We start from the raw sequence: 11,817 nt of genomic DNA, 5'->3' as shown, positions 1-11,817 counted from the left end.
CACAGTTCATAATCTCCCTCACTTCCACTTTGCACATGTTTTCCTGGTGCTCCTTCAGTGCGGACAGGTATTCGAAGTGTTTGCCACAGTTTGAACACCACACAGGTATCTTCAGCAGCGGCCCCTGTTGGGGGTCAGTACCGAGTACCTCACTATGGCTGGGCCCTGCTCTTGGCATCTTTTTCCATAAGAATGTGGTGATTTTCTTGTGACAGATGGCATAAATCTGGTGTCTCTTCAGCCCGTGCATGTGTTTAAAACGCTTCTTGCAGTGGACGCAATGATAGGGCCGATCATCTGTGTGACACTGTACGTGCCTGTTCAGTGTTTTGACACTGTCGAATGCCCTTGAGCAGACAGGACACACTTTTAGTGCTTTTTTGCTGACTTTTTGCACAGGTGCAGATGGGGGCTCCCTAGAAGCGTCTGCAGGTGCATCAGGATTACCTCCTGGTTTATCAGGGCCACTAGTATCGCCACAATTCTGAGTGTCCGCTTCAGCCAAGATCTGTTCCACAGTCTTGGTCTGTTCCTCTCTGATTCCCTCGTGACCATGAATAATCTGATGCTTCTTCAATGTATCCTTGTACTTGAAGCACTTCTCACAAGTGACACAAATAAAAGGACGGTCCTCTGAGTGAGATCTTAAGTGTTTTGCGATGTCTGCGGTGCAAGGTAAGACCCTGCTGCAGATGGGACAGATTTTACCCTCTGTCAACCCCTCTGAAGGAGGCTGTGGATTTGATCGCTGCCTCTCTCTCCTCTTAGGCTTTCTCAGCTCTTTGCTCTTACAAATTTCCTTCTGATGTCTCTTTAAAACATAAGGATTCTTGAATTTCTTCTCACAGAAAGAACATTGATAGGGGCGGTCCTCTGAGTGGGACTTCATGTGTCGCTCCATGTCTACTTGGCGGGCAAAAAACTTCCCACACAGAGTGCAGTTTTTGTTTTCTGACAGCTGTGATGTGCTAGGATCTCCTGGGTCCCCCTCTGTAGTGTTGCCACTCATCTCTTCCTTTTCATGAACGCGCATGTTGTGTCTGTTCATGTCATAATGGTCCCTGAATCGTTTGTCACAGTTGTCACACTTGTACCTGAGATCCCGATTTACAGAGTGGATTTCCTGGTGTCGTCTCATGGCCGCAGCTCGCAGGAAAGTCTTACTGCACACAGGACATGTCTTATTGTTGGGGTATTTCTTTCTTTGCCTCTTGGCAGCAGTTAAGTCATTTTCTTTTAAAGTTTTTCTCTTTAACTGGAGCCTTTTGCTTTGTTTCAGTGGTTGAAAAGCTGCTGGCTTTAAGGTGCTGCCGATGTCCTCATTTGCTGCATCTCCAGCAGTTTCCTCCACATTTACTGCATTTTCATCCTGATCATCAGGCTCAACCAAACCCGACGCCGGTTCAATCTGAATGTAGTCCAAGAGTGTCACAGTTTCACCCTCCATTTGGACAGTCATGCAACCCTCCAGCTGCTCTGATGGAGGTTTTAAGTGTATTTGGTCGGCATCGATTACAACCTTCTCCAGCTGAGGGAGGGACAGTGACGACAGGATGCAGTTCCCAATGGAAGAAGGAATGGTCTGAGTGTCATCTGTGGTGAAAAGAAGAATCCCGTCAACTTTATGGTCAGTGGCCGTAAACTAAACTAACATCAGTTCCCTGACAGTAAACATGGATAACTATAGGGGCGCAGTGGATCTGAAAACTCTATGGTTTGATTGGGATCACAAACTTTGACTCATTTCAGATCAGAAGTCTGTAAAGCTTTTCACTGTGACGCATGTCTGAATCTTTTCACTCTGCATCAAGATTTAAGGAAATTATTATTTTAAACTCTGCAATTAATCCGCCGTTCATGTGTGCTGAACCATGTATGTGTGTGTGTTTGGGGGGTTGTCAGTCACAGTCATGACCAAGACATTTTAGAGTGACTATATGGGTGTGTGAAGTCATTTCCAGGCCGTTTTTCATTTGACAGTTTGAGAGGCTACAACCTCATGCCAGATAATCAGCTGAATTTCTAGCATGGTAAACATTTTGGTCAACTGTCTGGTAGTTTGAGCAGCTCCAGCGTCCACTTTCCCTCATGGCTGCTGTCAAGAGATCCATCAGAGACTGCAGCAAGCCTCTTGTAATATTATCGGAGTAGAATTTTAAATGCCCTGGTTAAAACTGTAGTTCTGACTGAGATTGCAGAATGACAGCTATGTTTCTTCTTATCTTCTTTTCATAATACAACTGCATAAAGTGCTGCTGGCTTTCTCTGTTTTTGAGAACATTGTTGTCTTGTCACAGTAAACTTCATACATGAAAGTAAGGTTACTAAACTTTGCTGAGAAAGTTATGATGAACAATGTTAATGTAATTACGATTTTGTCTACCTTTACTTCTAGGGCTGTACCCAACTAAGAATTTTGTGAATTGACTCAGGACTCGGCCATTCAGTGCGAATATTTAATGAGCAGAAGTAGATGACAAACTAATGAGTTATGTGGCTACCTTCTACTGTAATGCACAATGGCTGACAAAAATAAAATATAATAGTAACAAAGGTTCAGCTAGAGAGTCTCAGTAGACTGATGGGTCTCTCGACCAATGACTCGACTAGTCATTGGTCAGGAGAGCCCTAGTTATTTCCTAAATTAAAGACTGGTTTTGTTGGTTTTAGCTGCTAATATTTACTCTCCATATCATAAACTAAATGTGAGCTACTTGTGGACACACACATTGCAGTTTTGGATTTACATTTCTCCATTGTAATTTGACAGGATCAGTGCTTGATCTCTCATGTCTGTGTTTGAAATAAACCAGCTTTGACTGGGGGAGTGCAGAGTTGGCTTTATGAAGCAGATTAATCCTGGTTCAGTTTACTTTTCACAATTAGCAGAGCTTTTCTCAGCCACCTTTATGAAACACTCCTTTGGTGTCTATTGAAGTACTGTAGCTGTACTGTACTGTATGTCAGGTTTTGAGAAACGTAGCTGATGTTCTTCAGTGCTCCAGTTGGGTGAAGGACAAATATGTTAAACCGGGATACGACACGATCATAACAGGTATGTAAATGCACTCATTAACCACTAACACATGGATAAAATATTATTTAACAAGTATTAAGTTCAATTTTTATTACATATTGCAGACACTCACAAAGAACTGACAGTACCTGCAGCCCAGATGAGACTCACCAGATAAATCAAAATGTCCCAGTGTGGTGTGGTGTAGGAGCACAGTCTTCAGGTGCTGTGGGTCAGGAACTGAGTGCACACACTCCTCGAGGGCAGATGGAACAGCACTGAGCATAGATGCCGTCTTGGGAGGAGACAGAAGAATGCAGTTAAAAAATGTTTAAGGGGTAAGAATATGCACACTGTCATATCCACCATAGTTGTGTACCAAAAAAAAAAAAAAACAAACAAACAAAAAAAAACAGTGTTCAGTCATGACAAGGGTTTAAAACAAGCCAACAGATTGATGCTAATAAGATTTGGCTAATACTAGGTGAATGTTTTGTCTTCCTGCAAACAGTCAGGGTCTCCTTTTTACCTCAAATAAATGTTTTTGGTAAGTGACAAACTAAGGGGTTACACAAAGATTAGATTCCACAAATGTTCCAGTACCTGCTGGATGTCTGGTATCGGAAGAAGCTTCTCCAGTCTGGACAGGAAGTCCAGCATTAGCACCTGTAGAGCGCTGTCATATTCTGGCCCAAAATCCGTCGGGAAAACATCCTGGAGCAAATCAAAAACACAGAATTTAATGCTGAAATACTACTTCAGTTTATATATTGCATTTAGCATAACACATAAATTCAAAGACACAAATCGCAAACCTGGAAAAACTTCTCCTTTTCTTCAGGGTCTTTCAACAGAAGTTCAACTTGATCCACAAAGTCTGATTCAGGGAACTCAACATCTGCAAAACATGGCTGCAACAAAAAGTACGCACAGTCGAAGTTTAAGCAGAAAGAAAAAACATATGATGAAAAACATGAGCACACCGCAGACCAGAAAATCACATGTGAAGAAGCTAACCTGCGCTGCCCAAGTGGATACCAGGGCTTTGATCCGTTCCAGGTGCATCTCGATGGTTTCTGTATCCGTTATCTGCTCAGTTCGGCATAATTCAAGAACCACCTGCAGCAAATGGTTTCACCACTGGGTAAATATTAACAGACAGTGCACCACCTGGAAATGTTTTTAATTGTATACTCTCAGGATGAAGAACTTGAATATTACAATCTTTAATTAGTCTTTTCATACAAGACATAGAGCACCTTGCAGGTGCCAATGACTTTTTCTTTCAAAGGAATATAAAAACCCCTTCATCAGCACATAATGGTTTGACAGGTTAACATCTGTGGTTAAAAACCAAAGTGCTGTTGTTGCACTCACCTGCGTTTCAGCATAAAAAGTACTAAAGAAACATATCTCACTTACCCGTGATCTGAGTGCCAAGAGGAGCTGAGCCTTCTGATCTGCATTCAATAGTTCAGGCACAATTTCTGTAACTGTGCTGATGAACTCCTCCACCAACCCATAGTCCTCCACACTGCCGCTGTGGACGACCTGCCACATGGCTGCAGACACCAGGCGCAGGGGGGGTATGAAGAGGCGCAGAGACGGCAACAGAAGAGGTGACTCTGGAAAATATAGTACAATTAAAAAGACTAATGCTGACTATTTGTCACCAGTGCTAATATAAATGAAACAAAAATGTTATTGGCTTATAATGATAGATACACATCCTTGAATTTAGCTAATACTGCTATGCCTATTTTCTTTTTGTTCCAAAACAAATGTATCCCCAACCAAAATTTTTAATAAAATTACTACTGTAAACTGTCACATGCTGCAATAATTAGTCAATTAACCACTTAATTGGCAAATGTTTCAATACCTGAAAAGTGTTGCAAGGCTATCTTTAGCAAAACTGTGAAATATTTGCTGTTTCTAGCTTTTTAAAGGTAAAATTCTCTTTTCATCCTGATGGCTATGAATACATTAAATACATTGACAGCATAAAGAAACAACTCCGCTGTCATCTGTGGCAGCAGCAGGTTGGAAACAAAGCCTGACCATTGGATGGCCTACCTGCCTGTCAACCTAACTTCCTACTTGCACGCGCTCTGTCTTTGCATGAGCCAAGAAGCTGTTACCTGCATGCAGTGTGCACAGTATGAGAGCAAGAAGAGAAGAGACTCCTTTTACATGCTGCCACGGAAGGGGAAAATACCAGGAGTAGTCAGCTTTAATTGTATAGATAGGACTGTAATGCAGTTAACGGGGCGCCAAAGGCCACATGCAGTGTTTGTGTTACCAAGGCAGAATAAAGCTTGTGTTTTGAATGGAGTTAGCTGGCCTCCCTTGAATACGGTACTACCCACACAGATCTAGGTGGGTAACGCCGTATTCTGTAAAGTTACAACTAAAAAGAAGTTGGATACTGCAAGAAAAACAGGATTAACACTGGTGTGGCTTTAAACAATGGTGATGACTGAGAGAACAAAAAAATGACACCATGGTGGTTGTATTGCTATTGGACAGGTAATTATCAGTTTTGATTAGTTTGAGGGTTATTTCTTATTTTCCTGAAATGCATAAGTAGTAGTCAGACCGTATGTGTTGTGTTTTGGAGGAGTGGCTTTGGAGAGAAGTCAGAATGAAAGGCTTCATAGCCATTTTATTGCTATTTTGCGTTGCTATTTTAATACCGGTTCGACTTTCAGAACTTAGCTAATGCTAGGTGTTTTGTATTTCAGACACTAGTTCGTTGATGTCCTTGAATGCAACATCAGACAGCCTATACGTTGCTCAGTTTCAGCTGCTAACTAACCTACTTGGGCAATCAACTGATTCTGCTGGCTGCATTACAACATTTGTTATGATAAAATATCAGTACGGCTAGTTAGCTACTTAGCCGTACTGACGTTAAGCTCCTTCTGGTAACTATCGCACACAACAGCTCCTTGTCGCTGTAACGTTGCACAAAGCTACCGCCATCTCGGAGCGGCGTACGCCATGTTCAAAATCGGACGCACACAATCCAAAAGAAAACCCAAAAAGTCGCGATGGGTGACACATGCTTGAATTATCATTGACTTACCGTTTTCAATGCCATGTAGACTCTCCATTTTGTATAGGAAAGTATTCAATCAGATAAGCAAATCAACTCGGGGTTGTTGTGAGTCGACGTCCGCCCGACCCTGCGGTGCGAGTTGGCGGAGAGGAAGGGCGGCTCGATATTTCTGTTTCAAGTGCGCAGGCGTAGTCAATAACATGCGTTTCACTGGTTTTATTCAGTCACCACGGCGTCGTATACTCATGCGACCTGCCAAGACATCTATTCTCGTAACTTCAGTCAAGAAAACAACACCGTGAAAAAAATTTGTCCAACTTTGCAGCGAAAACACGTTCTTCTTCGCCTGGGCTTTCTTAAAGATGTTCGGTCTATTATGGCCCCCTGGAGGCCATTTGAGGAAATGAGCCGTTCCAAGACAAGGCTCTTTAGGAGCAAACGATTAACTGTATATTTAATTAGTCGATTGAAAAAAAATAGAAGAATTTATGCTAATTAATTAATTGTTTAAATTATTTTTAAAGCAAAACTACCCAAAAATGTACTGGTATCAGCTTCTCAGATGTGAGGATTTTCTAGTTTAATAGTTTTCTAGGTTAGTAAACTCTACATCTTTTATACTCTGACCATTTTTCATATACAAGAAAAAGCATTTGAATATGTTAATGTGGTGATTTTTTTCTGACATTTTATAAATGTAACAATCATTTGATAATGACAATAAACATTGGTTGCAGTTGCACCTTTCTCCTATGACTGGAGAAGATCACCAGGACTCCACTGCCCTCTCTGCAGAGCATTTACCACCGCAGGGTGCGTAGGAAAGCTGCCTCCATCCTCAAAGACCCCACTCACCCCCAGCATGGACTGTTCATACCCCTACCCTCCAGTCGGAGGCTCAGAAGTGTGAAATGCAGGACCACTAGACTGAAAAACTCTTTCTGACTGCCATCAGACTCCTAAACAGCTGACTCAGGATCTACCTCATGTAATTCCACCTGTACTGTTTACATTTTGCACATGCATAGTTGCATACTCACTGCTGAGTATTTACACTCCACAGCTCCCACGTAGCATATATTCTCTCTGTGTTATATTGTGTTCTTCTTGTATTTTTATTTGCTTCCTTTACTTGCTGTTTTAAAGTGCCTTAGATTTGTGATTTTACTACCTATTTAGATTTGTGGTATTGCTCATCTACTTTATATTTCACTTGTTTATGTGGCATTAATGTAGACAGCAAAGTAAGAATTTCATTGTACAGGGAAACATGTTTCCTAACTGTGCATATGACAAATAAACACCTTTGACCTTGACCTTGATGAATTAATACTTGGCTGAGGTTGTCTGCATACTTGACACAGAAAACAAAACCCTGAAATAGGTCAATTTAACTCTTTATACATCTAAATATTTTTCTGTTATTGTTGCTATGGTAGACTGCTCATTGAATGCTTAAACTTAGAATAATTATATATTGAGATTTTCTGATTAGGTTAAGGCAATATGGATAATAATTAACCCAGTGTCAGACCAGTGACTTTTGTCAGTTGTGATAGAATATAAACAGAGTAAATGCAGATTACACCCTGATCAGGCATAACATTATGACCACTGAGAGGTGAAGTGAAGAACACTGATTATCTCATGGCACCTGTCAGTGTGTGGGGTATATTAGGCAGCAAGTGAACATTCAGTCCTTGAAGTTGATGTGTTGGAAGCAGGAAAAATGGGCAAGTGTAAGGATCTGAGTGAGTTTGACAAGGGCCAGACAGTTATGGTGAGATGACTGGGTCAGAGCGTCTCCCACACTGCAGGTCTTGGTGGGTGTTGTTGGTCTTCAGAGGTTAGTACCTACCAACAGTGTCTAAGGAAGGACAAACGGTGAACTGGAGACAGGGTCATGGACGCCCACGGCTCACTGATGATGAGGTTGATCTACTGTAGATTAAACTTTTAACTTCCATTTGTACTTTTCTAAAGATTAAAACTTATTTGAATCTTTGTTAAAATGGTTGAAAATGAGAAATACTGTACATTGGTCTCTATGAAGAGAAAGAGTCAGGGGCTGTAGTGGTGATATCACACCTAGAGAGGTGAGGCTGTTGAATTCTCTCTAAAGTGCCAACCAACTGCCACATTGACTCCTATGTAAACAGTATTAGGCAGGTGGTCATAATGTTATGCCTGATCAGTGTATATATTTGGGCTGAAATTATTTATTAATGTACTGATTATTCATTCATATTCTACTGAACAGGGTCACGGGGGGGCTGGAGCCAATCCCAGCCGGCAATCGAGCGAAGGCAGGGTACACCCTGGACAGGTCGCCAATCCATCGCAGGGCTAACACAGAGACGAACAACCACACACATGCACACACACTCACACACACTCCTATGGGCAATTTAGAGACACCAATCAACCTAAGCTGCATGTCTTTGGACTGTGGGAGGAAGCCGGAGTACCCGGAGAGAACCCGATTATTTTCATGGTTAATTGATTAATTGTTATGTCAGTAAACTTTAAGAAAAGCAGGAAAAATGCTCTTTATATGTATGCATAGCACAAGTTGATGTATTCAATGTGATTTGCCCAGAAGCCAAAGATATTGAGGCTAAATATTAGCACAGTGTGAGGTATGTATATGGTCATATCATGTAGTGTCAACCTATTGCAACCCATATATTGTCTTGCATGACTACAGTGGCATATGCTTCCATGGAGGAGTGGTAGGATAGTTCCTTTTGTATCTTCAGTCCTGACTGAAAAAACAGGAATCCCCAAAAATGGAATCATGGCCAAACTCTTGTAAAAGACTTTTTATGACCATACATTTTTTTCCTCAGTCTGACTGCAGACAGTCCACTGGCTTTGTGAGGGAGCTGCCATGACTTTTAGTACCCTGACTAATTTGCTCAGTCCAAGTAAAGGGATCGATAAAACTCCCTTGTGCTGGGCCGTTGCCAGATTTGTCACATTTTTATTCAGGGGATGTGGCTGTGTCCTTGTAAAGAAATTAAGTTTTTGCCAAATAACACTGCTTTGTTTGCTTTCATCTTTTATTTCTGTGACTGAATGTTATTCATAAAGTACTGTCTTTTTATGAGTAAATTGATTCTATATTATTAGTTGTTGCTACTTTGTGTCCAGTCAGTGAGGCTAGTCTAAACAAGAGAAATATCTCTGTATGATGCTGTGCAGTTCAACAGCAGAACAAACTCTAGCCTCCCTAAATGATGAATCAGTTGAATCAACACATCTGGGAAACAGTTTGAACACAGACTGAAAATTACCACCTTCAAGGAGGATTCACAACAGGACTGTTGTATTAGACTGACTTAGTTTTAGCTTGGTGTGCCTAATAAACTGCAGTCTTAACAGTGAATCCACTTCTTTACTTACTTGTACAAGTAGACATCAACAGTTCATGTAATGTAGATGCAAAATAGCACTGCAGCAATAAACGCAAAGGGAACCAAAGTTTGTTCCAGTCCATCTTCTAAAAATATTGTAATTAAGTGGATGACTGAAGTCAGGGCAATGCTAATGTTCATCTTCTTGGGACCACAGGTGCAAAATATCACAACACTCCCACACAGATGTTGAGCTAGTTCATTTTGAGTCAGAGTGCTGGACCAGACTGCTGACAGACAGACAGACTGACATTGCCACGTCACTAGCGTGGTTAAAAACATGCCTGAGGTAAAGCAAAAAATGGTCATGATATGGTTAAACTGTGGTCGTTTATTAGCTGTCCACAAAGCATGTCATGGAACGACAAACTGTAGCGTGAGTGTAACATTCTTGTTTGTTGTTATACTCTACCACACCCCTGCTTCTCACACCATGTATAACTTATTTTTATATATATATACTGTATATATATATATATTTTTTTTGTACAATATACATCTTCACATTAAAGGAAAAAAATAGCAAAAGTTCACCCCCCCCCAATGGATTTGAAATCTAGTGAATATCCCATGCATGTCTCCACTGCATCTAGGAGAAATGTTGTTTATTACCAGGAACAAATGCGCAGGCAAATAAAAGCTCAGACAACCTAAGGGGAGAGTCTTGTTAGACAAAGCTGGTGTACAGAGCACATTCTCAACAACATTAAACAAGAAGAGCCATGCGACCCGACATTTACTCAACGGCTTTGACCCAGTTTTAAATCAAAAGCACCAGTACAGGAGTGAGCTGAAGTCTTTTGCTAATGGCCTCACATTACGTCTTTTGTCTTCTTTTAATGTTAACGCCATGTCCAGCTGCTGCTGGATAATGATAAGACTTGAACTTAAGCTCACTGTTACAATAGTGCTGCTTTTGACTGAGCAAGGCTACAGTAACACTGGCACAAAAAGTGCTTGACATCATTATGAACCCTTTTACCTCTGTGGAGACAAAACGGTTTGCATCTTTAAGCAGATTTCACATTTAAATAGCAAGTGTCAATTCCAACATGGGCATGTACAGCGATTCAATATAAAGTCAAATATGTTGTAAGAGTTAATTATCCCAGCCAGAATTAGTCGAAATCAGGCGGTCTACAAGTTAAAATGAGTGAAATACATTTTAAAGAAAGTACACAATGGGATGTCACAAAAAAAAAATCATATTCAGGCTTTTTCAATCACTCATTTGTTTGTCGTGTCAATCAATTCACATTAATGCTGTGGCGTATTATTCATTATACTACTCAAAGCAATACAATCTAATGGAAATATTGCTTCATTTCAGAATTTTAAAGCATCTTTTTATATAATCTTTTTAACTTTTGTAAAACAAAATAGCTGTGGAATGTAAAATAAAATATATAGTGCTATGTATGCATGTAAGAAAATAAAGTTGTAAGATAGTATCTCTATTTCATTTTCTGTAACTATTTACAGATCTTAAAACCAACTCTTAAGTACCTATATGTTTCTCTTAAAATGCTTTTTTGGCCCAAAACAAATACTTGGTAAGTAATTTTGAGTGTGCTACAATATTTTAAGTCATAAGATTTGTGTCTTATCTGAAGGTAGGATTAATGGAGAAACAATGACACAAAGTATGAGGACATTTTAGACACATTTGCATTGTAAGCTCTTAGAAACAGAGGGAAGCAGTTTTTTGGTTTGTTGCTGGACTGAAGACATCACACATTTTCTAAATATTCAACTTCTGTTGCACTGTTACATTCATAAATTATACTGTAGGTACGATTTCCTCCTAAACTGAGATGTGTCTGAGGGAGAGGAGTATTTTCAACATTGCATTAAGATTTAGCAGTCTGAGTAAATTTAAATGTTAGGGCTGCTGCTGAATAACATGCGTCTGGTTCAGCATTCAGTTTTTTTGTAGAACTAAAGGTCATCGACTGCACACCCAGCAAATGATATGTGGGGAAATGCAATTATATTTAGCATAAGTTTGAGTAGCTACACACTTTTCACTGAGTTTGTTAGAGACGCAACATCTCAGTCGCTGACCTTCACCAGGAATCACACAACTAAAGCCACAGGCTGTAAGAGGCAGTTAACAAAGGAAGAGGAATCTCACCCAAGCCACATCTCAAAGCGTCTGAGCTAATCATCATATCAGTCAACAAACTGTCAAGTTACACAGCATACAAATGAAACTGGCTTATAAAACCAGTTATCATTCTGCCTAATGAAAATCACTTATTTTGCGCTTAATCTTTTTTTCTATTGTCATTTGTATTTTAAGGACTTGGACGTACTGTACAGTA

General features: G+C 40.3%; 1 protein-coding gene across 1 annotated transcript in view; it reads right to left on the bottom strand.

Moving 5' to 3' along the window:
* The window catches only part of LOC109967835 (zinc finger protein 585A-like), a 7,580-nt gene extending 1,126 nt beyond the window's left edge, over positions 1-6,454 (bottom strand). Inside the window, exons 1-7 of the mRNA XM_020613686.1 lie at positions 6,105-6,454; positions 4,439-4,641; positions 4,034-4,135; positions 3,832-3,927; positions 3,620-3,730; positions 3,188-3,311; positions 4-1,593 (exon numbers count right to left, since the gene is read on the bottom strand). Coding sequence (XP_020469342.1) covers positions 4-1,593; positions 3,188-3,311; positions 3,620-3,730; positions 3,832-3,927; positions 4,034-4,135; positions 4,439-4,641; positions 6,105-6,132 — 2,254 coding nt within the window. The 5' untranslated portion in view covers positions 6,133-6,454. The remainder of the gene's footprint in view (positions 1-3; positions 1,594-3,187; positions 3,312-3,619; positions 3,731-3,831; positions 3,928-4,033; positions 4,136-4,438; positions 4,642-6,104) is intronic.
* Between the last annotated feature and the right edge of the window lie 5,363 nt (positions 6,455-11,817).

The sequence above is a fragment of the Monopterus albus genome, unplaced genomic scaffold (genome assembly GCF_001952655.1).
Source record: "Monopterus albus unplaced genomic scaffold, M_albus_1.0 scaffold136.1, whole genome shotgun sequence".
NCBI lineage: Eukaryota > Metazoa > Chordata > Actinopteri > Synbranchiformes > Synbranchidae > Monopterus > Monopterus albus.
The sequence above is the reverse complement of the archived record's forward strand: the minus strand, read 5'-3'. Positions and strand labels throughout refer to the sequence as shown.